Source organism: Gobio gobio, assembly GCF_949357685.1.
Source record: "Gobio gobio genome assembly, chromosome: 22".
NCBI lineage: Eukaryota > Metazoa > Chordata > Actinopteri > Cypriniformes > Gobionidae > Gobio > Gobio gobio.
In genome coordinates this window covers 28752871-28778632 of record NC_137118.1, presented here as the reverse complement: position 1 = coordinate 28778632, position 25762 = coordinate 28752871, and the positions used below count along the sequence as shown (strand labels likewise).

General features: G+C 43.5%; 1 protein-coding gene across 1 annotated transcript in view; it reads left to right on the top strand.

The window, feature by feature from the left end:
- Positions 1–25762, top strand: part of megf10 (multiple EGF-like-domains 10) — a 153563-nt gene that overhangs the window by 95290 nt on the left and 32511 nt on the right. The window contains exons 12-16 of the mRNA XM_079804917.1: positions 10502–10665; positions 11424–11526; positions 13056–13202; positions 13314–13448; positions 13670–13798. Coding sequence (XP_079661043.1) covers positions 10502–10665; positions 11424–11526; positions 13056–13202; positions 13314–13448; positions 13670–13798 — 678 coding nt within the window. The remainder of the gene's footprint in view (positions 1–10501; positions 10666–11423; positions 11527–13055; positions 13203–13313; positions 13449–13669; positions 13799–25762) is intronic.

Genomic DNA, 25762 nt, shown 5'->3' with positions numbered 1-25762 from the left:
CTCGATCGCGAAGCCAATGCTGAAGCGGTCTCATATGTAGCAATCCGAGCGGCGTTACCGCAGCTGCAGAAGCCATTGGCCCCAGGAGCCTCTGAAATAGTTTCAGTGGAACCGCACTCTTGCTCTCGATTTGACGGTGGCAAGTCAGCAGAGACTGCGCGCGCTCGCTCGAAAGCTGCGCGCACATGGCGACCGAGTCGATGTCCATACCGAGAAAAGAGATCCTCTGCGCTGGGCAGAGTTTGCTCTTCTCCCAGTTGACCCGAAGGCCCAGACGGGCTAGGTGTTGGAGTACCCGATCTCTGTGTCCGCAAACCTGCTCCCGAGAGTGGCCCAGTATGAGCCAGTCGTCGAGATAGTTCAGGATGCGAACCCCGTGCTGCCGAAGGGGCGCAAGGGCTGCCTCGGCAATCTTCGTAAAGACGCGAGGGGACAGAGATAGCCCGAATGGGAGGACCGCGTACTGATATGCCCTCCCCTCGAAAGCAAACCGTAGGAACGGTCTGTCGAGGAAGGATGGAGACATGAAAGTAGGCTTCCTTCAGGTCGATCGCTGCAAACCAATCGTGAGGACGAACGCATTCGAAAAGGCGTTTCGCAGTCAACATCTTGAACGGAAGCCGGTGAAGGGATTGGTTCAAGATGCGAAGGTCCAGGATTGGCCGTAACCCACCGGTTTTCTTGGGTACAATGAAGTAGGGGCTGTAGAACCCCGACTCATCTCGGCTGGAGGGACAGGCTCGATCGCACCCTTCGCCAGCAGGGTGGCAATCTCCGCACGCATGACGGGGGCATGGGCCCCGGTCACGGTATAGCGGACTCCCCTGAAGCAGGGAGGAGCCTGCGCGAACTGAATCGCGTAGCCGCGCCTGACGGTCCGCGCGACCCAGCGGGACAGCCCTGGAAGCTGAAGCCAGGCTTCCAGAAACTGCACCAACGGGGTCATATGGACGGTCGACGTACCCAGGGTGGGGCAGCGAGGCAGCGTTACCGGCCCGGACATGGGAGGCTGTGGGGCGTCCCAGTGTGGGGGCACGGTTAACGGCTGCGTCCTGACAGAGGAGACCAGGGAAGGACGCACGTTCCACTGGGGTCTGCTCTGAAAGGAGGCTGGCGACAGAGAGGGATGCGAGTGGCGGGACCCGGGGGTGGCGCGCACTGTCATCACCGATCTCTGGGTGCTCAGGGATGGGATTGTCAGTTCTTTCTTTAACCACATTAGGGTGCTGCTGACCCGGGGGCCAGCAGCTGAACAAAAGATTCTCCCCCGGCCCTCCACCGGGGGAAGGAGCGGCCCTGCTGCCGTCTCCTGGAAAGAACTGCCCATCCCTAAGCTGTCCGCATCAGGAGCGCCGCTTAGCCTGGCGTTTCTTCGCGGGCTGCGGGGCTGGAGCGGACTGGGACGCCTTCCTGCGGCTACCTCTGCGCTGCCCGGGTGGAGGCTGCTGCTTGGGTGCGAAACAAAAGGGAACATAAATTCATTTTTCATTAAGTTATAGGCGTAAATATGAGCCACTGTTTATTAGCGTATGTGCTCCTGTCAGGCTATACTGTGTAATAATGCCATGAGCGATAATTTATGATCCGACTGACAGATTATGGTGTCATTGGTCTCTTTTTAATCGTGCGAATCTGCTGTAAATAAGGATGTGCCATTTTCAACGATCAGAGAAAATATAAATAAAAAACATAAAATAAATAGGCCTACACTAAATATGTTTCACTTAAATAATTTACAAATTAAGATGACAAACAAAAACACTGAATCCGTTTGAAGCTTTGAAGAACCAGAATAGTTTTTTTTGTCATATAAAAATAGCAGGCCTACCTCAATCCACACCTTGACTGGTTTTAATAAAAAAATTTAAGTAGCTGGTGCTGCAAAGGATTTCAAAGGATTGCAAATGCAATGCAAATTTTTGTTCATTTTATTCATTTTTAAAATGTTATAATTTATTTATAATAAACATTTTAAGTGGCCTATTAAAAAGTATTATTTATATGTTGAATTATTTTTTTAAAACATACACAAGGTCATATTATGACCGTTGCGGTGTGTGCGTTGAAAGAGTGGTAATATTTCCTCCAGAGTGAGAGCGCCTTTCTGAAGATTCTGTTCATTTCTGAAGCTCATTCCGCTCAGCACCGCGCGCTCAAACCAGAACTCCCTTTGTGACATGCTGGATCAAATATAGGTCTATCTGAAATAAATAGTAAGGGCTGCCCCTGACTAAAGTTTTTTTTTTCTTTTTTTCTAGTAGTTTATTTAAGTCGTTGTTCACGCGGCACCCCCGCCTCCGCCTCCATGTCATTGTCTGTTATAGGCTATTAGCTTATTATTTATTAAATCCGGGCAATTTGGTTGATAAAACATAGATTAAAATTAAGATACAATTTATACAAAATGAAATTAACTTTAAAGAAAGGCTTTCAACATAACAAAACTTATTGAAGACCCCCGTCTTCTGACATGATGCATCTTATGTGTCCTGTTCATTTTTCAACGTAAATTAAATTAAAAAATAACATTATAATATTTAAACTGAAACTAATTACGTGTTTTAATGGCTACAAGTATAGTAGGCTAAAGTATAGAGAAATGTCATGTCGGAGCGGGATTTGAGCACACGTCATTTTACCGCTGAGCGGTTCATGAGTGAAGCTCTGCTTTGCTTCGTTCACATGCTCTGGTTAAGGTATGCATAAAATATGGCAGCCTTGGTGGCTTCTGAGAGGCATCTTTGGTTGAACCTCAGTTCTATTTAGGAGAAAGATAAACATTTTCTGATGGACACGCTCGTGTCTCCTTCGGGCCTGTTTGGCAACACAGTTAATGCTGTTGTTGAAAGGTTCCAGGAGGCATCCAAACAAATGGTTGCATACCAGAAGCTCCTCCCCCGCCGTTCACATTTCACTGGGGCTGCCGATCACAGAGAGCAGTCCCAAACATCAAAAGCCAGCTCTTCACACCGTGCCACGCAAAAACAGTGTGGCTTCCCATGCAACGATAAAGATTAGGGAAACGGGAAGCGCAATCTGCCGCAGCCTTCGAGGGGTAAGACGGATCTGCGGACCACCATTACTTCCAAGAAGGCTGTGGGGAAAAGGTCCTGACGCCCGAGGGGTCAGGATTATGGGGGCGTTCCTCCCCGAAGGGAGGCAGTATACACCTCACCACACGGTGCCTGTCTCCCTTCGGCGCCCTCTGGTGGTTGTTCTGCCAAACCTGCCACCTCTGGTGTTACAGGGCGCAGCGGTCTCCCACGAGTGTGTATCCCAGGGTCCACCCAGAAATGTAGTGGTCCTGAGCTGCATTCCCCCTCTGAGGAGGGTCCTAGAGCAGTCAGTTCAGGTATTCCCTGCCCGTTCGCCGTTACAGGGCACCGTACTGACAGTTCAACAAAAACCAGAAGCCATTCTCGAGAGGATGGTACCTCTAGAAAAATGTTTGGCAGCGTGGAAGATACTGCCAAATGTTTCTCGTTGGGTCCTGCACACAATGAAAAAAGGGTATCAAACACAGTTCGGGTCTCGCCCGCCCAGGTTTATGGGGGTCCTACCCACGCTGGTGGGCCCCGAGCAGGTTCTGGTAATGGAACAAGAAGTAAAAGCCCTGTTAGAGAAAGGGGCCATAGAGTATGTACCTCACTCAGACAGGGAAGCCGGGTACTTACAGCCGGTACTTCACACTTCCAAAGAAGGATGGGGGTCTGCGTCCCATTTTAGATCTTCGGGTGCTGAACGAGGCGGTCATGCAACTCAAGTTCAAGATGTTAACCTTGAGACAAATCGTTTCACAGATCAGGTCCGAGGACTGGTTTGTCATGATAGATCTCAAGGACGCATATTTCCACATCTCCATCCTTCCATATCACAGGGAGTTCCTGAGGTTTGCTTTCGGGGGGAAAACATATCAATACAGAGTTCTTCCATTCGGTCTAGCACTTTCACCTCACACTTTCACGAAATGCGTAGATGCAGCCCTGGTGCCAATGCGTCTGCAGGGGATTTGCATTATGAATTACATCAACGATTGGTTGATTCTAGCTCATTCGCATCAGGTAGTGCTCACATGAAGGAGTTGGGGTTATGGCTGAACGCCAAAAAGAGTGTGCTTTCTCCACTTCAGAGGACCACTTTTCTAGGCGTTCCTCTCCCTCAGAGCAGCTTATATCCCTAGAACTCAGAATATAGGAGCAGACATCCTGTCGAGGCAGGGGCTGAGGCCCGGGGAATGGAGGCTCCACCCCGAGGTGGTGGAGCAGATTTGGAGGGTATTCGGCCGGGCTCAAGTGGATCTGTTTGCGTCTCGAGAGACATCTCACTGTCCACTCTTGTTCTCCCTCACGCATCCAGCTCCACTGGGTGTAGATGCTATGGTACAGGCGTGGCCGAGGCTGCGTCTGTATGCTTTTCCCCCGATCGCTCTGCTCCCGGAAGTTCTGGAGATAGTTCGGAGAGACCAAGTGCGCCTTATTCTGATAGCCCCGCGTTGGCCGGGCAGGGTACGGTTTCCCAATACAGTGTCTCTCCTCGACGGGCATCCACTTCAGTTGCCGGTCAGGAGGGACCTTCTGTCCCAAGCAGAGGGGTCAATTTTCCAACCCCGTCCAGAACTATGGAACCTGTGGGCTTGGCCTCTGAGGGGGCCCAGCTCATGAGGTTGGGTCTCTCAACAGAGGTTGTGGAGACCATTCTTCACTCCAGAGCTCCATCCACGAGGAAGCTTTACGCTCTGAAATGGACAGTGTTCACTTCTTAGTGTAGTAACTGTCACCAGAACCCAGTTAACCCCCTCGAGTCGGCGGTCACGCCGGCGCGATCGGCTCTCTTTTTTTCTTATCAGTGCCAAAGAGACTCAAATAACTCTTTTATTATTCATGTAAGTGTTATACATCATTATATTCTGTTAAGTTTCTATTTTTTTTGTGTACAGTCACAATAAAAACAAATTGTTGTGCTTTTTGCAAAATAAGGGTAACAAACATGATTCGCGATCTTCAGCCTCTCTCTCAATGATGTCTAATCTGATTCTCTTCAGAAAATGACCTGTAGCTTAGTGAATACTTGTCTCACAAACATGAGACGTATGTCTTAAGAAACGTTGAAATGTCAGGTTTTAAATCATGTAAATCAAAACGAAAACAAATATTCTGTGTTTATGTAATCTGTGTGAAAAGTGGGAGATATCAGTCAACTCATTACTGACTCATTATCCGCTAATGCGGCCAAGCCCACGGACCGCACGCTCATTCAGATTCAAATACAGGCAATCCCTGCGTCGACGCCCACACACACATCAACGCATGCAAACACAACTAGTGAAGCTATGGTTCTGATACATCGCTTTGAGTAATAATCCTGGAATAATTCTCCTCACGGAAAGCTGATTCAGAGCTCATTGTGGTAAGTTTATTCAGTTATCATCTGTGAATATGAAACGCAAAAAGACTGTTTAAATATAAATCCTAATGAAACATGGCAAGACTGTTTAGACAAGATTTATTTTGCCTGTTTTCATTTTGTATAAATTATATATTCATTTTAATCAATGTTTTTAATATAGTTGCTTCTTATTTTATAAGAAGTCAATATAACAGACAATAACCTTAGCGCTGCATTGCACGCGTCTCATAAATGAACTTAAGATGGAAATGATATTTGAGTATCAATTGCCTTTTTTACAGTGAATTTAGTTTTGTATAAATTGTATCTTAATTTTAATCAATGTTTTTAAAAGGAATTTTGCTTCATATTGTTGTTCAAATATTATACCCTATGTTGTTGTTGTTTTTTTTTTAGAAAGTTAATTGCTTTCTTTAAACTGAATTTCGTTTTGTATAAATTGTATCTTAATTTTAATCAATGTTTTTAATATATTTGATATAATATAACAGACTGGTATAATAAATATATTAGTATATTTGATACCAATATAGCAGACAATAGCCTTAGCGCTCGCTCATGCATTGCACGTGTTTCTGACTGAAGCTCGAAATGATATTTGAGTATTGTGTGTATTTGATCGTTTACAAATGATTCAGAAAATATTTGCCATTGAAATGAGTGAGCCAATGTTCAGTGTCACAATATTACTGTTTTTTAGCTCTTCTTTCAAAAACATTTCTGATTGAAATCTTGTTTCTTTTTTGGCTGATAATTTAGCTTGCTTTAAGTAAAAACTTTAAGTAAAAAACATTTAGATTTTTCCCCCAGAAACCTTTTTTTTTTCTTTCTGTTACTGTACTTATCTAGTAAACCTAAAATCTAGTAGGCCTACCTAAAGCTCATTTATTATGCAGCTCATTATTATGCAGGTCTTTGTTTCTCAGGAGTGATCACATTATTATTCATGGCTCATTCACGCCTACTCACATAAGGCCTGAGTAAAGAAAAAGTGTTTTACAAAATGTAAATGAATATATTGTTTTATGTGAATGAGTAGGCTCAATGATTCTCACATCAGTTTAAAGCAAAAACTCTAAACAAAAACACCCAATAATCAAAGGGCTCGTGTACACATATCTATTGTGTGTTTTGAAGCCTTAATTTAAAAATTAATTGTTTAGTTTTTTCAAAAATTATGCATAAACGTTATTCTCTCAAAAATACAAGCATGTACATACATGTTGCTCACATATTATGGTAGCCCAGTTTGTGCTGAATACAGTGTAATTACACATTTGGCATTAATGTGTTTATAAGCAACTGAAAAATGCACAAATGTCAGAGCATGTCAAAACTTCTAAAGGGCCCCAAAACAGCTCAGACTCCTAGGGGTTAACTGCCCGGTCGGTACAGTGCTGGAGTTCCTGCAGGAACGGTTTAATGCAGGTCTATCCCCCTCCACCTTGAAGGTGTATGTGGTGGCCATTGGTGCTTACCACACTCTTCTGGGTGGGTTATCTGTGGGTAAAGATCCATTGGTGTCTTGTTTCCTCCGTGGTACTCTAAGACTGAGGCCTGTAGTTTGCACCTGGGTGCCGACGTGGGACCTGGCCACGGTCCTCCAGGCTCCCTTTGTGCCTTTGGAGGAGGTTCAGGCCAAGTTTGTAACTCTTAAGGCTTTGGTCCTCCTCTCTATTTCATCTCTTAAAAGGATAGGAGATCTTCAGGCTCTTTCAGTTGCACCCTCGTGCTTGGAGTTTGCACCTGGCATGGTCAAGGCCTTCCTTCATCCTAGGCCAGGTTATATTCCTAAGGTCCCTACTAACATAGCTAGATCGATTGTTCTTCATGCCTTCTGTCCTCCACCTTTCCTCAATCTGGACCAGGAGAAAAATAATTTGCTTTGCCCTGTTAGGGCTTTAGATGCTTCTAAGCAAAGAATGAGCAAGTGGGTGGTTGAGACTATCTCAATGGCTTAGTCGGTAGTATGTATGGCGGGCTTAGTCTTAGTATGGCGGGCTCTAAGGCCCTTATTTCAGGAGTGGCTCTGCAGGACGTTTGTGATGCAGCGGGTTGGTCCTCACCGCATACATTTGTTAGGTTACACTCTTTGGACCTGGACTCTACACCAGGGTCTGGGGTTTTGTTGTCCTAGTGCTGCTTTTTCACACTGGACAGGCACGTCTCGCTATGGTGGTGTTGGTATTGATGTTCCCATAGCGCCATTCGATGCAACGGGAGTTCCCTTGAAAGGGAATGCCTCGGTTACGACTGTAACCTCGGTTCCCTGAAGAGGGAACGAGCATTGCATCGTCCTGCCATATCTCCTACATGCCTGTCAAAGCGACTACTTCAGACTTCGAAGCTAGCGCGGCTTTGTTTTGGCAGGCTTTATACTTCCTGGTTCATGACGTCATCCGCCTCTGACGTTCCCTCACACTATTGGACTGATTTCACATGTGCTTCATGACTTCATCACGCAAGCGTTCCCATAGCGTCATTCGATGCAACGCTCATTCCCTCTTCAGGGAACCGAGGTTACAGTCGTAACGAAGGCGTTTTTTTTGAGTATGGGCCAAAGTGACGTCAACAAGGGCGGAATGTCCTTGTACGGGCCATACGGCTCTTCTCCCGGAAGGGCGCGCGGCTAGAGCGAGAGAGCAAATGCAGGCCCATTAACACGCTGTGCTCGGCTTTAGGGAAGTCATCGGACTTCACAAAATCAACAATGTCACCAAAGATGTGTATTTTTAGTTGTCAGGGCAAGACAACCCTGCACAGCTTCCCAAAGATCCCAGCGTAAATGGGACAGTGGATGGAGTTTGTTTTTCCGGAGCAGCAATGGAGTTGTGCAAGTGTTTTTGTTTGTTCCCTGAATATATGAACAAGCCCCAGTTCAACTCCGGATTTGTAGCTCCTCTAACACTGAAAGATGGAGCGGTTCCAGCGATTAAGGTTTGCATCGTGACTTGTGTGTTTTGAAGCAAGTGGTGAGTAAAACTGCTTCAAATGTCTTTGTGTTGTTAGCTATCGACTCAAATGCGCTACTATTCCATTGTTTTTCTATGTAAACACACACTAGTCTGACGTGCAAAACCGTTCTGCTTGCTACTGCTAACATTAAATTGCATACAATAGTCCATAAACCAAATTATGTCCTCATAAACCACGAGTAAACACACACAAATGTTGCAAAAATCGCGCATGACAAAACTCAAAGCTAGGGTGACCATATTTTTATTACCGAAAACCAGGACACTCGGTCCGGCAATGATACTCAAATGATACTCGAAGTTTACTCAAAGAGTCTTTATTCATTTCAATACATTTAAAGTATGCCTCGTCTGTAAGGATGGAAATTGTTATATTAGGGCCAGGACAGGACTTGAAAACAGGACATGTCCTGGGAAAACAGGACGTTTGGTCACCCTACTCTAAGCAAGTATATAAGTTATAGTTACAGTACATACCATTGAGACATCCTGCTGTAGTCGTCGTTTTTTGGAAAGACTCTGTACAGCCTATCTTTATTTTATAAATATAATAAAACTAAAGACTTTTCGGAGATATGAAGGATGCAATACTACTTTATAGGCACTCAAGATTGACATGACTGAAACTGAGTGATCCCCCCCCCCCTTTAATAGACTAGTGTTTTCTAGTCTAGAAAGTCAGTGTCGACAGCAATGATGAGGTTGATGACACTGACTCGTCATCTCCGCAGTACAGTGGATGCGTGGAGAGAAATATCATGCAGTAAAAGTGGTACTAATTTAACTTCCACTCCACATTGACACTTGGATATGCGCCTAATAATATCGCACATTTAGAGAGCGGCCATGTAAAGTTAGGCTATTACAAACACGTTTCAAACGATGAGCCATGTCGATAAATGACTGGCGAATGTTTGGATTTCTTGCCCGAAAAACTGTAATTACCTCATGGATTAGCAGTGTCATGACCTGTCCCTCATGGACTGTGTGACTTTTTTTTAGGAGAAACTCTTAAAAATAATGGGTGTGTCATACCTAATTTTAGAGTATTTCACAAACCAGCTCTTAAATCTGTGAAAAGTTAGGGGTAGTCAAGAGGACTCCTAAATCACTAAGACCAAATCACAAACAATCCTAAAATGGCTTTTGCTGGCAATCCACCCCAGCAATCCACCAAAAGACACTATAGTGTGCACCATTGAGGCAAAAGGCAATAGAGCCTTGGGTTCTGAGCCTTCTCCCCTTATAAATGCAATAAATATTTTGATTTATCGATTTTAATTTGCGATGACATAACATAAAGGTTAATTTATGTACTATCAAATTGCATTGAATGATGGAGAATAAAACATTGTGGTCAAGTTTCCCACTCCACTTTCTCTCTTCCACTTCGCTTCCTGTCTATTCACTTTCCTTTCATAATAAAACATAATTAAAAATATTTTATAAATAAATAAATAAAAATAAAATAATGTCCTATTACATATACCTATATTACCTATAGTTTTTAAATTAGTGACACTTAGCCTACATTTTAAAACCTTTATTTGAATATGGCAACATGATACCTCGTTCTACAATATTTATATGATTAAATCACTGACAGAGACCCCTCCCCCATCAGCCAATCTCTGTGGCCAATCCCGCCCTTTCACTTAGAACTTTTACTGCTATTTAAGAGAACTCTTAGTGTTAAGATAAAAAAAGTTTTGTGAATATGGCCGTTGATACTTTAAAACTTTTACTCAAGTGGTATTGGAACTGGGGATCTGTAATTGGTAATTTTCACAGAAAGGTGTCTCTGCTTTTACTCAAGTATGGTTTTCAGGTACTCTTTAGACCTCTTTCACCGCGATGGCCCATGTGACCACATTTTCGAATGTATTCTTCTAAGAAAGACTCTAAATGTGTTTGTTTCCTGTTACCAGAGGTATAAAGGTAGCACAAAAAGATAGCACACTTTACTCATTACTTTCAGGTAATCTGATTACATGGTAACTCTTTACTCCCAACACTGTCAAGTTTTGTGAATATTGTATGTCTGCGTTTCGTTCATGTGTCTTAGTTCTTGCAGTGTTTAAGTGCTTTTATCATTTTCAACATCCTTGCTGTTGTTTCAGGGTGGCATGGGGTGGACTGCTCGATTAACTGCCCCAGTGGCTCGTGGGGTCTGGGCTGTAACCTGACATGTGTGTGCAGTAATGGAGGTGCGTGTGACGCTCTGGATGGGAGGTGCACGTGTACTCCAGGCTGGAGAGGAGACAGATGTGATCAGCACTGTCAGGTCAGTTCATCAGTAACATCATCAACATTTTGATCAAAGCTCTATTCAAAGAAAAATGTAAAACCTGTACTATCTTAAAATGATATCGAGTTCAAAGCCTGTTGTCAGTCCTTTTATGTTTCCTTCTTATATTCTGGTGCATTAATTATTATAATAATACTGAAAGACATGGATGAGCGAGTTTGGTGTGGAGGAACTTGACTTGCCTGCACAGAGTCCTGACCTCAACCCGATAGAACACCTTTGGGATGAATTAGAGCGGAGACTGCGAGACAGGCCTTCTCGTCCAATATCAGTGCCTGACCTCACAAATGCGCATCTAGAAGAGTGGTCAAAAATTCCCATAAACACACTCCTAAACCTTGTGGAAAGCCTTCCCAGAAGAGTTGAAGCTGTTATAGACTGTTCTAGCTGTTATATAAACCCTACGGATTAAGAATGCAATGTCATTTAAAGTTCATGTGCATGTAAAGGCAGGCGTTCCAAAACTTTTGGCAATACAGTATAGTGTATATAGTACCTCTCAATTAATTTCCATATTTTTGGCCTTCACCCTCAAGGCATCATTCCTTCAGTCTGCTGAATAGCACAAATCAATGATGGTAATGTTTAGCACAGACATGCCAAAGATTTCACAATAATTATTTTAAACTGCACTCTCATATACAATTCATTCAAATGTTTATTGAAAAATTAATGTGCAAAATCACTATTTTTGTCGAATGAAGTGTCCCTTTATGGAATGATGGTGTGTGCAGGACGGGACGTATGGATTGGACTGTCGTGAGCGCTGTGACTGCAGTCATGCGGATGGGTGTCACCCCTCAACCGGACACTGCCGCTGTCTGGCTGGCTGGACAGGTGCTGAATTGTGCTAACATTTCAGCCTGAGAGTTTCCCGATAACTTATATTTTGAATACAGCTTTAAAAATTAATTCCCACGTCTTGACCAAAGTACCAGGGGCTGGATTCACAAAAATCTTCTTAAGAAAGTTCTTTTAGTGCAATTCTTGACAAATTCTTAAGAAGTAAAAAAAAAATTCTTAAGAAGAAAATTACAGGTTTTGATTTATTTGATTGAAAGGCTGATGTACAAGCAGAGTTGAATGCACATGAAGAATATACTCTGTTCCACACATTCCCCTGGGTTGTGCTCGACACTGGCAGCATACTGATTCTATCAGTAGTGTTTCCTCAGGCCTGCTGTACTAGAATGATCTCCAGCATTCTCTCATCGCCTAGCAACACACACTCACTCTCAAAAGAGCTTTTGTCTGTGTTTTGGCATGACATTCTCCCTCAGAGCTACTGCACCCTCTGTGCACCACACTGACTGAGCTATAGACATACAGGAAGAGATGTTTAATAATTTGTCTTTGACAGCAGAGCTTGTTAATCACAGCCTGATGGTCAGTGGATTAAGGCCCGTTCACACCAAGAAAGATAACTGTAACAATAACTATATTAGCATCCACACAATATTGTTGTGTTTATTATAAGCACAGGCTTCAGTTTTGTCGTCTGCTGCTTTAAAAGGATGGATTCTTTTTGGCTGTCAATGTTTTTATCGTTCAGTAGGAAAAACTTTTCTGAAAGTCATTCCAACAATATTGTTATAGTGGTGATGTGGACATGCCTATTTTCATAAATAGAATGATTAATAAAACTTTATAGTTATCTTCCTTGGTGTGAACAGGCCTTTAGGCTGAAGTCATGCGACACTTCACAAACACTGAACCCTTAGATAATTGTTTATTATAAAAAACATAGGTAACTAGGTTTCTAAATCCTAAAAACACAATGTAAAATTAGGGTTCCATGAAAAAAGTTTTTACTGTTATAAAAAACAAATTTTTGTGAATCCAGACAATTGTGAAACTGCAGCGTTTGACCCAGTCTTGTCTCGCTCTCGCCGTACTTCCATGGCACACGTGATCGTGATGTGATCAAAGCGAGATCAGAGCTTCAAAAAGTTGTGATTCTCCCATCACTACCTGTCAGTCATTATCATGAGCCTATATAAGCAGTCATCATTGAGCCTGTGACAGCTTTTCTGACATGCCTCCACCATCCCATCTATTCCTCTATTCCAAGCTACCTTTTTCTATCCAATCCCTCAGAGCTCGAGACCAGGACAGCAAGCCAATTTGTTTACCATCTCTCATTAAGACTGGATGGGCAGGTGAACTCATGAACATCTAATAGTTCTCAATACAAAATCATAGGACTTGAGCCTTAAATGCTGTAAAAGACATGAAGCAGAGATGGTTATTTGGGATTCTCAAAGTAATGTTGTGTTTATGTGAGTGTGTGAACATCTAAATGATTATGAACATCTCTCAGTGTGTTGTGGGAACATCCAGTCAGCGTGTTTGTGTGTTTCTCACAGGCATTCACTGTGACAGCATGTGTGCTGAGGGCCGCTGGGGGCCAAACTGCTCCCTTTCCTGTAACTGTAAGAATGGAGCATCATGCTCACCAGACGAGGGTGCGTGCAAGTGTGCACCTGGATTCAGAGGAACCAGCTGTCAGCGCAGTGAGTGCTCAAACACACCATGTGTGTCTGTTTCATTTGTCTGTCCCATGACAAACATGTCTATTTTCTCATCTGCTCTGTTCTCCTGATGTTTCCCCAACGCCCTCCCAGTCTGTTCTCCAGGTTTCTTTGGCCACCGCTGTAGCCAGTCGTGTCCACATTGCGTCCACAGCAATGGCCCCTGTCACCATGTGACCGGCCAGTGTGACTGTCAGCCGGGTTTTAAAGGGGCGCTCTGCAACGAAGGCAAGAAAAGCCCATCTCATTACTACAGTAATATACAGTAATAGCAGTCATATAACGTTACATGCAGTATTAGTCCTCTGAAAAGTTGGAGATTGTGTCTTCTGCACGCCATTTATTTTTTCAGTTCTTTCTGTTTTCCATTACCATTTTCCAGTATCTGTTCTTCTAGTTCACTCACTGGGCCATTGTATTGATGTCCTGATCTGTCTGTCTGTCTGCAGTGTGTCTCAGCGGCAGGTTTGGCAAGAACTGCACGTGGAGCTGCACCTGCACTAATAATGGCACATGTAACCCCTTCGATGGATCGTGCCAGTGTTACCCCGGCTGGATTGGCAGTGACTGCTCACAGCGTCAGTATTCAGTACAATCTCAACTCTTAAATCAACTCTTAAAGCTCTTGCTCTGTCAGATTGAGGTTTATGTCAAGTTTATTGTAGAATATAGAGTCACTTCTTTGAGGCCATGACACACCAAAGACTGTGTTGTCGCCTCGTGTTGTGTGCATCTGAGTTAAAAAGTTGCGCTTGAACACATTGTAAAAACTTCGAACCAATGGCCAACTAGCATGTACGTCCTGCTTCTGCATGAGAGAAAAACGGGAAACCAACACTAGGACTGCAGATTACAACCTGGAACACTGCAAAAACTGAGCTGTCAGACCGATGACCGATGACCGACTGTCAGCTTGGTGTGTCTCAGCCTTTATAGTTTTTGTTGTGTTTTTTGGGGAATCTTCCAAAATACATCAGGGGCTGTTTCAAAAAGGAGGTTAAGTGAAAATTCTAAGTATGTTAACCCTGAAATCAGGGAAACTCTTGAGTTCTAAAGTTTTTTTTGTGTTTTTGTGGAATCTTCCAAAATATATCAGGGGCCTGTTTCAAAAAGGAGGTAAGTGAAGTATGTTAACCCTGAGTATGAGGGAAACTCTTGAGTTTTCTGTTTCAGAATGGGAGGTATGTCAAACCCGAGAAAGCATGGAAAAGTCAAGCCCGTTTCTGAAAGAGAGGTAACTTATACTCAGAGTCAGTTACCATGGTAACTTACTCTGTGAACCTAACCTGGTCAGGAGCAGGTTTTCTTTGGTAAACCCAGAGTTTCTTTCGAACTCCTCCCCCTTTTTAAAGCGTCAGCTGTGTTTAAATACTTAAAGGGTAACTTCAGTGATTTAGCATTAAGTTTTGTATTTAAACTGGGTCATTTATGCAGTAGAAATGTGAAATTGTTTTTGAATTTGGTGCCTTCTAGACTGAGAAAAGACAGAAAATTTATTTTTGTCTCATGTGGATGAAAGACAACAACTCCCAGAATGCACTTGCTTCGCTGCCCTAAGAGGCCACTCCATACACCGTCGTTTTGAACTTCATATTAAAACAATCATTTCGTTCAGTTAGAGAATAAACTACCATTAAAAACTGAACGTGTCTTTTCAATAAAGTGTGAGTGAGCGAAAGTCACGTCACAGACGCAGCAGTGTCAGATTTCCTCAGCAGTGTCAGATTTCCTTCATCACGAAGAGCTGAGGTAACGTTAAGCGCCAGTCTGGCACGTTTTCAAATCGCATATGGAAGCTAAACTATCACAGGAATTAATTGAAAAGTTGAAACACTCACTTTACTCTGCACTGCGCTCCGTTATTATGATTGTCATCTGTATCTTATATTCTGTGCGTGAGATCCCTCAACCTATGGGCGGGTTGATAACATGCCGGAACAGCTCCATCTAGTGGCTGTAGTTTTAGCCTCTGGCCAAAAAATCCTCCGATGACGCAAAATGACGATATTTGCGTCATCGGAGGAATTTTTCCAGAAATAAAAAGCATAATTCTTTCGTCTCAGGGGGATATTAGGAGGGAAAGTACCATAATTTGAATATACTACCGGGTTTCTACTGATACAAAGCCTAATGCTAAATCACTGAAGTTACCCTTTAATTCGTTCATTCACGCTGCACAAATGCATTTCTTACTGAGTATTTTGTACAATTATTACATTATTTCAAGTACAAATATTTAAAAAAAATATATATATTAAATCTTAAATCTAAAGTAAGCACATTTTACTTAAAACAAGTACAATTATTTGCCAATGAGGTAAGAAAAATAATCCTAATGTGAACGAAAACAAGATTATTTTTCTTACCCCACTGGCAGATAATTTGCATAATAATACATTTATGTCATTATGTAATTTTTCTTATGTGGAAAATGCATCTTGATTTAAGAATCTTTAGATATTTTGACTGGAAACAACAAGACAAAAATAAAAAGTAAGAAGCATTTTTTGCAGTGCAGGTACATTCATTCATTGCGCATAATTTCATCATGAGGACACGGTCAAAGTGACAAAAATGGCATGTCCTTTTATACAGGATCCTGACATTCACTTGATAAACCTAGAAGTAACCTAATTAGAATTTCCTTTAGGATTTCCGGTGGTTGGATACATTGATGACATGCATATTCCCATTATCACACTTTCTGAAAACGGATTAGCCTACTGTATGGAATGGTAGGATGTCAGATGGATGGGTAGTCCGAGATATAGCTGTTAAATGAACACAAATTATTCACAATTTTATGGTCATCTTTATTTCCTACCAAAACGTTCATATTAATGTTCTTCCTCCATCTCCTCTTCATCTGTCAGTGGTGCTGGTGTTTTGCGAGCCTCTGCCTTCTTGCTGTTGGCTGGCCTGAGACGCCAAATGTTAATTTCGTTACCCTAATTAATAAATGTAACAGGTAAGATCAGAGAACATTTAGTTATGTGAAAAGAGCATTAGACTATGTGGGAAAAGCTGTAGCACATTGAAATAGACACTGAATTATATTTATTTAATATGTCACATTTTTGTAAAGTCAAGAAACCTACACCCATGAACCTTTATGCTTAAAGCTTTACCTGATTAAATTGTTTTTATACTTAATTTTCAGCTGCTGCCACATTCTTTTTTTTTGCCTGTGGGATACCATGAAAATTAAACTTAAAGGGGTGGTAAACCACGATTTCACTATTCTAACTTTAGCTAGTGTGTAATGTTGCTGCTTTAGCATAAACAACATCTGCAAAGTTACAACGTTCAAAGTTTAAAGTTTAAAGCAAAGGGAGATATTTGCTTTTAAAGAAATCTATTTCTAAGAACTACAGCAAACGGCCAGTAGGCGACTACACACATTCCTCCAGGGTTGGTGACATCACCAGGCTCAATATTTACATAAACCCCTCCTCCGAGAATATTAAATAGGGGGGGTGAGGCCATTTTGTATCGCGGCGCTGTTGTGGTATAGTTAGGCTGGAGTGTTGTTGCCGCGATGCTGAGGAAACGCTGTTATATTCATCCGGATTGCAGGTCTGGGGTACTTGCTTTGTTCAGCCTTCATAGGGACAGGGGTGCGTTGCAGAGCGTTTAACATACAGCATGTTATATGCACGTGTGTATGAGACAGAAGGGAACAGGCACGTGCGGGGCTCCCGCAGCACATCTCACGGAGGGAAACTTTCACAATGTTCGCGAGTTCAACACCGGATTTGCACAACGTCAGCTGCATAAGACAAACACTGCCAGTGTGTGAATGCACGACGCGCGCGGGGCTCCCTCCCGCAGCAGTTTTTCACGGAGGAAAACTTTCACAATGTTCGCGAGTTCAACACCAGATTTGCACAACGTCAGCTGCATAAGACAAACACTGCCAGTGTGTGAATGCACGACGCGCGCGGGGCTCCCTCCCGCAGCAGTTTTTCACGGAGGAAAACTTTCACAATGTTCGCGAGTTCAATGCAGGATATGCACAACGGCTTGACCTGAAAGCTGGATTTACAAACAGAAGCTGTTTTACGGGCCACAACCTTTAAGTCTGATTTATTTTTCATCGATGTGTTTTCCTGTAATAGGTTGTAGCAAGGAAGTAAACAGATGACAGCGCTGTTCTGCAAACCAGTCTGTTAAATGCTTATTCATACTTTACGTTATCCGACGAACACCTATCGTTACAAACACTAACGTTAAAATCTCAACAGCGAACTTGGCATTAGTGTAAATGATTCTTTGATTAGAGCTTTTATGTATTATTTATCTACAGGCATGCTAAACATGGTTCTGTGTGTGATTTGGCTACTATAGTAAAGCCAGTGTTTAGTGTTTTGGGTTAATAGTTCTTGCGACAGATATTTGGCTATAATCGTTCTAAAAATACAAAAGTAACAGTGCCATTCAGTAGTGATCACTATAGATCCGCAGTCTTTATTCATTAGGACTGAACAGGTTCTGCTCGATCATCTTCACTAAAATGTTCTGGGTCTGATTCGGGCTCAGATTGGTGTGGTTTTATTGACGCCATCGTTTCTAATACTGACCAAAGCACAGTCTACCGGTAAGGTAAGGGGCATGACGTTTCCGACAAACGTACACTGCGGTTAGCGAATCACAACACACTGGGCCAGCTAACCAATCTGAGCCCATTGCGTATTTTTGAGGGACTGGCTTCATACAACCCGGAAAGCATCAGACCGTTTTACAAGGAGGGACAGAGCAGTGTAGAATAAATGTCAAATATATGAAAAATAATGATTTTTAAAAAAAAAACGAAGCATTAACACATGTTACAGTGCACCCCACAAACACAATCAAGCCTTCAAAACAATGTGTTTTACCACCCCTTTAATTAAACTAATTAAGAATTAAACTTACATATTGACTCGGAAGTATGCAGATGTCTTTTTGTCGGGTTCTGTTGCCTTGGTGAATCATAATTCCGGAGCTCCATTGACCGTGGCTTTTCATAGTCGTGGTGCACGTGCTTTACTCAAAGTCTGTCTACTCAGAGTTGATTGAATTAACTCAATTCAGCTGTTCTGAAACCCAAAACTCAAGAGTTTCCCATCTCAGGGTAAGTCAACTCAGAGTTCAAGTTTAAAGTTGGTTGAACCTCCTTATTGAAACGGGCCCCAGACCAACTGAATGTGGTTCTTCAGAGTTCAGCGGAGTGATGCTGGTATGTGATGTGAGTGCTGGGCTATTTGATTTGCATAATTTTCATCAACATTAGCTCAACTGATCAGATAAAACAATTTCTTTGAGTCACCTGATGATCAGAAACGGAGGAGATTGTGGTTGTCTAGGAACTTTCTCTCATATCAACCACAGTTCTGCAGTTGTCAGGCTTGAATCTTGGGGCCAGGTGAGTTTGGTAGCAAAGCCTGATGTCTGGGTTATTTTCCCTCTTCAAACAACTTCATCTGGTATTTGTAGGAACTATTGGGTTTCCAGCACTGATCCGATTTTCTGATTTTGACCCTGAATCAGTTTGATGAGCACTCATCAAATACATAATTTCAGATTTTTTGTTTTTTATTATTATCCTCCTGAAGACACAACTTTTCATATTCAGTTCCCTTTAATTTGCTCAGATGATGTAGCCAAACATTTAACTCTCATCTTGTGTGTAGGAGGATCGTCCATATAAAGTCTATTTGCTCATTGACACTAGTTTGCCAGATTTATCACTCAGGAGCATAAATAAGAGTTTTTTTTTATGGGACTCTTCATGCCTTCCAGTGCTGTGACCTCATTGAGGATCTGTGGTCTCTTACACCCCCTGCTGATCATACAGAGAAGCATTAATGAAATACACATGATCTACTGATGTTATTATACACTACCTGTCAAAGGTTTAAAGGTCCCATGGCGTGAATTTAAAATGTCATAATTTAGAAATTAAAGGCATGTTTCTATTCTGATATTAGCCCTCTGGCTTGAATGCTCTGTTTCAAGGGGCATGTCTGCTGTGAGACTTCAGTGTAAACGGCCACTGTTGTGATTGACTGACATCTTTGCATTTGAAATGAGTATTAGGTTTCGTGGCGGAGGGGGCGTGGTTTAGCGAGGTCTGCACACACTGCCAGAGAGAGAGACGGAGTGGGCACTTGTAGACCAGAAAGACGGAGAGCTGGAGAAAGATTGCTGAGAAAAGTTATATTGTGCTGACTTAGGGATGCTCATATTGACCGTTTAACCGTTAACCGATAGTAAGAATTTTGACCGATTAATACTATCAGTTAAACGGTTTAAAAGGTTTTTGTTTGTTTTTTTGCTGCATGGTCACCACATTTTTATAAGAAACAATATCGAGTCTATGAACCACGAAAGAACAACAAATATATCGGTGAGAACACTTGTTTAAACAGCCTACACAACAGGACTGCATTTGACTGCATATCACATTTTTCACAATGTTAATTCTTCTTGCAATCGTAATGCAATGGACTGTGGCCTACATTAAAGCTTTCAATAAAAGGTTTACACAGTCATATACAATAAACGAGCTTGCACAGCGACAGGAAATAAAAGTGAGTGAAGCAAAGCTGAGCTTCACTCATGAACCGCTCACCGGTAAAATGATGTGCGCTCAAATCCCGCTCCGACGTGACATTTCTCTATAGCCTACTGTAGCCTACTATACTTGTAGCCATTAAAACACATACTTAGTTTCAGTTTAAATATTATAATGTAATTTTTTTATTTCATTTACGTTGAAAAGTGAACAGGACACATAAAATGCATAATGTCAGAAGACGGGGGTCTTCAATAAGTTCAATAACACTTCAATACGTTTTTGTAGACTTAAAAATTAAGCTTTTCCCCCGTGGTTTAATTCACAGGACAGGACACCAGTTATTTTGCCAAGAGATTTCTTTTTATTTTATTTTATCAGACATAGGAGAGAAAGACAATTTTCTGAGAGATGGTCTTCATTCCAGCTTTTCTCTGTCTTCCTGGACACCCAGTTGGATTTATAGGTTGCTTAAACAGTGAAATAATTGTTTACCAGAAAAACAGGTTGTTTACGCTATACCTCGTGCTTTCACGTGGCACAATATACCCATGAACATATGCATAGAGAAACTTGTTCATTGTTCAAAATGTGTCTTAAAGAGAACTTGTGACATGTCATATGCATTGGTAGGAAAACAACAACAATACTTCCTTACAGAAAACGTCTCAGGTTATGACTATAACCCTTGTTCCCCGAGAAGGGAACGAGACACTGCGTCATCGTGACGACACTTTGGGGGACGCCCCTCGCATAAAGCGTCTGAAGAAACAGTAGAATCAGCCCAATCCTATTGGTGTTGCGTGATGACGTAGTATGTGACGGCATACCCGGAAGATACAAAGAGACGTCTGAACACAACAGAGATAGCGTTCTTTGCGATGAAGCGAGTGCTCTGATGATTGGGTGGACACGAGACGCAGTGTCTCGTTCCCTTCTCGGGGAACAAGGGTTAAAGTCATAACCCGAGACGTTCCCCTTCGAGGGAACTCGAACTGCGTAATCGTGGCGACACTTTGGGGAACGAGTACCAACTTAGGCCGCACCAATCATACCCACCCAGTGTGAAGCTGGACTCAGGCACAACTAGGGGGCGAGCACTCTAGCGCGAGGCGTCTCAGGGAGATGCAAACTGTAGTATCGAATGAAGGTGTGCGGGGTGGCCCACCCAGCCGCCTCGCAGATCTCTTGCATAGAGCAAATTGCGCACCTGATAAGCCGTGGCTATAGCCTGGACAATCCAGTTACTGATTGTCTGCTTTGACGCAGGCAGCCCTTTCTTGGGTGAACCAAAACACACCAACAACTGGTCTGACCTTCTCCACTGAGCAGACTTCTCCAAGTAAATCCTCAATGCCCGCACGGGGCAGAGGAGGTGAAGTCTGCTCTCTTCTGCCGTCACGTGAGGTGGAGGATGGAATGCCTGGAGAACCACTGACTGTGCCACATTAGATGGCATTTTGGGCACGTAGCCCTGACTGGGATGCAAGATGGCCTTAACCATGCCAGGGGCAAACTCCAGGCAAGTTGGCGTGATAGCCAAGGCCTGGAGGTCCACCACTCTCCTCAGAGAAGTGATGGCAAGGAGAAAGGCCACCTTGAAGGTCAGTATTCTCGCCTCAGCCGACTCCAGCGGCTCAAAGAGGGCCTCAGCCAAACCCTCGAGTACCACTGCCAGGTCCCAGGTTGGAACCCTGGAATGAGCCGCAGGCCTCATCCTCCGAGCCCCACGGAGGAATCGTATAACCAGATGGTGCCTTCCCAACGGCCCATCACTTAAAGGTGCGTGGAAAGCCCCAATGGCAGCCACATACACCTTAAGTGTGGACGGGGAAAGACTGGCGGAGAAGCGGTCTTGAAGGAACTCCAGCACTGAAGCCACTGGGCAGATAACTGGGTTCACCTCCTGCTCTCTACACCAAGTGGAAAATACATTCCACTTCAGGCTGTACAACCTCCTCGTGGAAGGAGCTCTGGAACTGAGTAGGGTCTCTACGACACTCGCCGACAGGCCTTCTCCTAGGTACTGGGCCCCCTCAGGGGCCAGACCCAGAGATCCCACACCTCTGGCCGGGGGTAGAATATCGTGCCCCTGGCCTGAGACTCCTCAGAGGAACCTGCCAAGGGGGACCGTCCAGCAGGTAGATGATGTCGGAGAACCATACTCGAGTGGGACACCGGGGTGTTACTAAGAGAAGGCTGATGCCCTCCCTGCGGACACGCTCCAGAACTCCCAGGAGCAGAGCGATCGGGGAAAAGCGTACAGACGCAGCGGGGCCGGATGGGCAAGGGAGAACCACAGTGGGCAGTGGGACGCCTCAGGACATGGTGGCCGGGGAGGTCTGGAAGAAAGCTCCTCAGAGCCTTGTAGACCGCCAGCATTTCCAGGCAGTTGATTTCCCCTCGAGGAAAACACGGTTCTCTGAGAAGGCGTCAACACGCTACTGCATGTAGAGTCTCAACACCACGCACCGAGAGCAGCCAAGGATGACATCTCAATGCCGAACTGCTGCTACTCGCGAGGGAAAAAGCCAGGCCGAATGGAGGAACCCGAAAATGATACGCTTAATCCCTCGAAAGCGAACCTCAGGAATCCCCTGTGACAAAAGGATGGATACATGGAAGTATGCGTCCTCTTTAGATCCACCGTGACAGACCAGTCCTCAGACTGGATCTGAATCACGACACTCAAGCATCTTGAATCTGAATCTCCTCAGAGAACGATCCAAGTACCTCCGATCTAAAGTTGGACGCAACTGGCCATCCTTCTTAGGAACTATGAAGTGCCGGCTGTAGAACCCGGACTCCCTGACTGGCGTAGGAATACGTCCAAAGCCTCCTTAACCAACAGAGAGTGTACTTCCTGTTCCATAACCCGCACCTGCTCCGGGCCGACCACAGTCCAGACCACCCCGTTGAACTTCGGGGGAGGGAACTGAACCGCGGCCTGTAACCCCGTTCTACAGTACGCAGGGCCCATGCAGATATATTCGGAGGCATAACCATGCGCCAAAATAATCTGCTAAGGGAACCAGCCTCTCGTAGCCGGCCTCGGGTGTCAACCGAGCCTCCTCCCCGACCCCCTGAAATGGCTAACCGGCAGGGCGAAATCGAGGAAGATTTTCGGTGTGCGTATGCGTTTGCTGGACCACCGCAGGTCTTGCTAGAGGCGGCTGGTGCAGCGCGGGTGCGCTGAGAAACGATGTGGCCCGAAGCGTACAAGACGGCGGGAGCACAACATCGATTCCCAAAAGCTTCACAGGGGAGGCGACCTCAATCCTACCCGGGAGAGGGGGCTGGCCAGCAGGGGCCTCATCTAAGGGAGCAGCTCGACAGGGCTTTGTATTTAAACGGACTTGTAAACCACACGTTGCCTCAGCCACGTGGTTCAAGCCGTTATAATACAATTGGCTTTCATCCCTCGAGAAGAAAGCCAAACAGGCGCGAGGCTGACACACCCGAAAGGCGCACGGCAGTACGCGTCAAGATATTTCTCAATGAAAGCAGCCCGCCCCCTCAGGAGCTGACTGCATGCCTCGCACCCACAGTATCACATGCCTTCTCACCGTGTCACGTTCACTCTAATAGCAGACCCAAACCTATGCGCCGCCTCGGCAACGCGAGATTCAATCTGCATTAGGAAAGGCGTGCCTCGATATGGAGCCCATCTAATTCCTCAGAATTAGCCAGCTCACGAATCGGGTCCTCCACCCCGGGGGAAGAAGCCGCAGTGCGGGCTTCCACACGGGGAAGGAGAACAATGGAGCTGTCACTGGGAAGGAGAAGATGCCTCAGCACTCTCAAGTTCCCTTGACAGACCCATCTGCAAGTCCATGATAGATCAACCGTGCTGCCTCAACAGCACGGGACCAGCCACGGAGTTCGCGAGCCCTGAATGCTTGTGAAAACAACGTTGGTAGACAACAACACCAAATACTCTTAGACTGATAAAACAGAGCGCTAACGCTGAAGAGCAAAAAAGCTATCTCTGTTGTGTTCAGACGTCTCTTTGTATATTCCGGGTATGCCGTCACATACTACGTCATCACGCAACACCAATAGGATTGGGCTGATTCTACTGTTTCTTCAGACGCTTTACGCGAGAGGCGTTCCCCAAAGTGTCGTCACGATGACGCAGTTCGAGTTCCCTTGAAGGGGAACTTCAGTCACATGTGCATAATTGGAAAACTTATGCTAGATATTCCTGTGTTCAAAATTATCTCCTCTCCATGTCTCTCACACTTCATGTGCTCAGACTTACTCTGACTAAATAATAATGCAATACAAATAATAATAATTATGAATGATACAACACAAATGATAATGAATATTAGTAAATAATAATAATACAAATGCACACTAAATAATAATGATTAAAACAAATGATAGTGAGTATTAATAAAGTATAATAATACAAATGCATAATATTAACTGATTATGAATACTACTAATAATAAAAAACATTTAATAGTAAAATTTAATCTACAATCTACCTCCTTCTGGAACTACGGCCGTCCGTTCCACACCATCACCTGCAGGTGGCCAACCTATTGAAGTGATAGTGAGAAAGAAGAATAGCAGACGAAGAAATAAACACAAGGGCAGAAGAATAGAAACAGAAAGGAATAAAACAAAACAAAGAAACAAAACAATGAACCCAAACCCATGTTATGTTCCCGCATACTATGTGTCGCTTAACTATGTGTATGCATTTAATATGAACCCCAATCTTCTAAGAAAGTAAAAACTAATACATTTTTCACCAGTGCCTGGACTCGTTCGGTACCTGAACTCCTCCAGTTCCTGGCCAAAATAACAAACTAACATAAACGTTGATTTTAAAGAATTCCTATCCCTTGGGGGGGTGAATCAGTAAGCAGGTGTTGATTGTTTGTGAGATTGTGTAGTGTATAAAATCTCCTATTTTACTCTGTATTTCCTATTCTCGGTTTTATCCTTATGGTTAGAAATAACCAATCTGACAGGTTTGGTACTTTTCCTTCTAGTAACACATTTTATGAGTTGTATTACTAACAGGAACACAAAAACTCCAACCATAATCAAAACTATCCATTCCGACCATGATAAATTCCCTGGAATTTGTGCTAATTTTTTCTCAGACATCAATTTAGCTACTACATTTGCTACGATAACATGACCCATTGCTTGAATTCCCTCCTCTTGAGCTGCTTTAACACTTTCCTTAACTCTTTTAACCATTTCAAAGAGTTCATAATTCCTTTCCTCTACTAAATCATTATTCCACCACTGCAGTTCTACTTGCAGCAATTGCACATGTGGAATATGAATTCCACCCAATTGAAGAAGATAGTGAATCTCTACGCAAAATGGATCGGGAGGAATTGGACACAACTTTCCTCCGTATATCATATTCTCACTTATTCATCATGTAATATACACCACTGTGCTTCTGACACCTGCCATGCACCTGTAGCTTGATTTAAAGGAACTACCTCCCAAACTGCAGATCCATTAAGGGATAGACTTAACATTGTAGAACACGAGCAAATTACCCACTCATGTTCCTCAACACAACAGTCTGTAGTAGAAATCATTGGTGTTTCACCTTCAGCCCAATATCCATTTCTCCCTAATCTAATCACCGAATCTCCTTGTCTAACACCCATTGATTGCAATTGTCTAACTGTCATTATATTGTGCTTTCCATATTGAGGCCATACCATAAATAAAGGTACTGTTCCAGAACCTGACAAAGAATCTTCATCGATAGCAATTTTGACTAATGGAATATGTTTAGCAGAAGTCAAATTAAGTTGATTACCGAACACCACTAACAAAGATTCCACAATTTGTTCAGGAATTTGACCCATTCGAATAACTTGAACATCCTCTACCATTTGATCCTTTAAATTCTGTGCTAAAAATAAACACGCTGCACGATGTGTCTCGAAATTAGATGATTTTACTAATGCATCTGCCAATTCCTTCGCTGCATTGTTAAGAT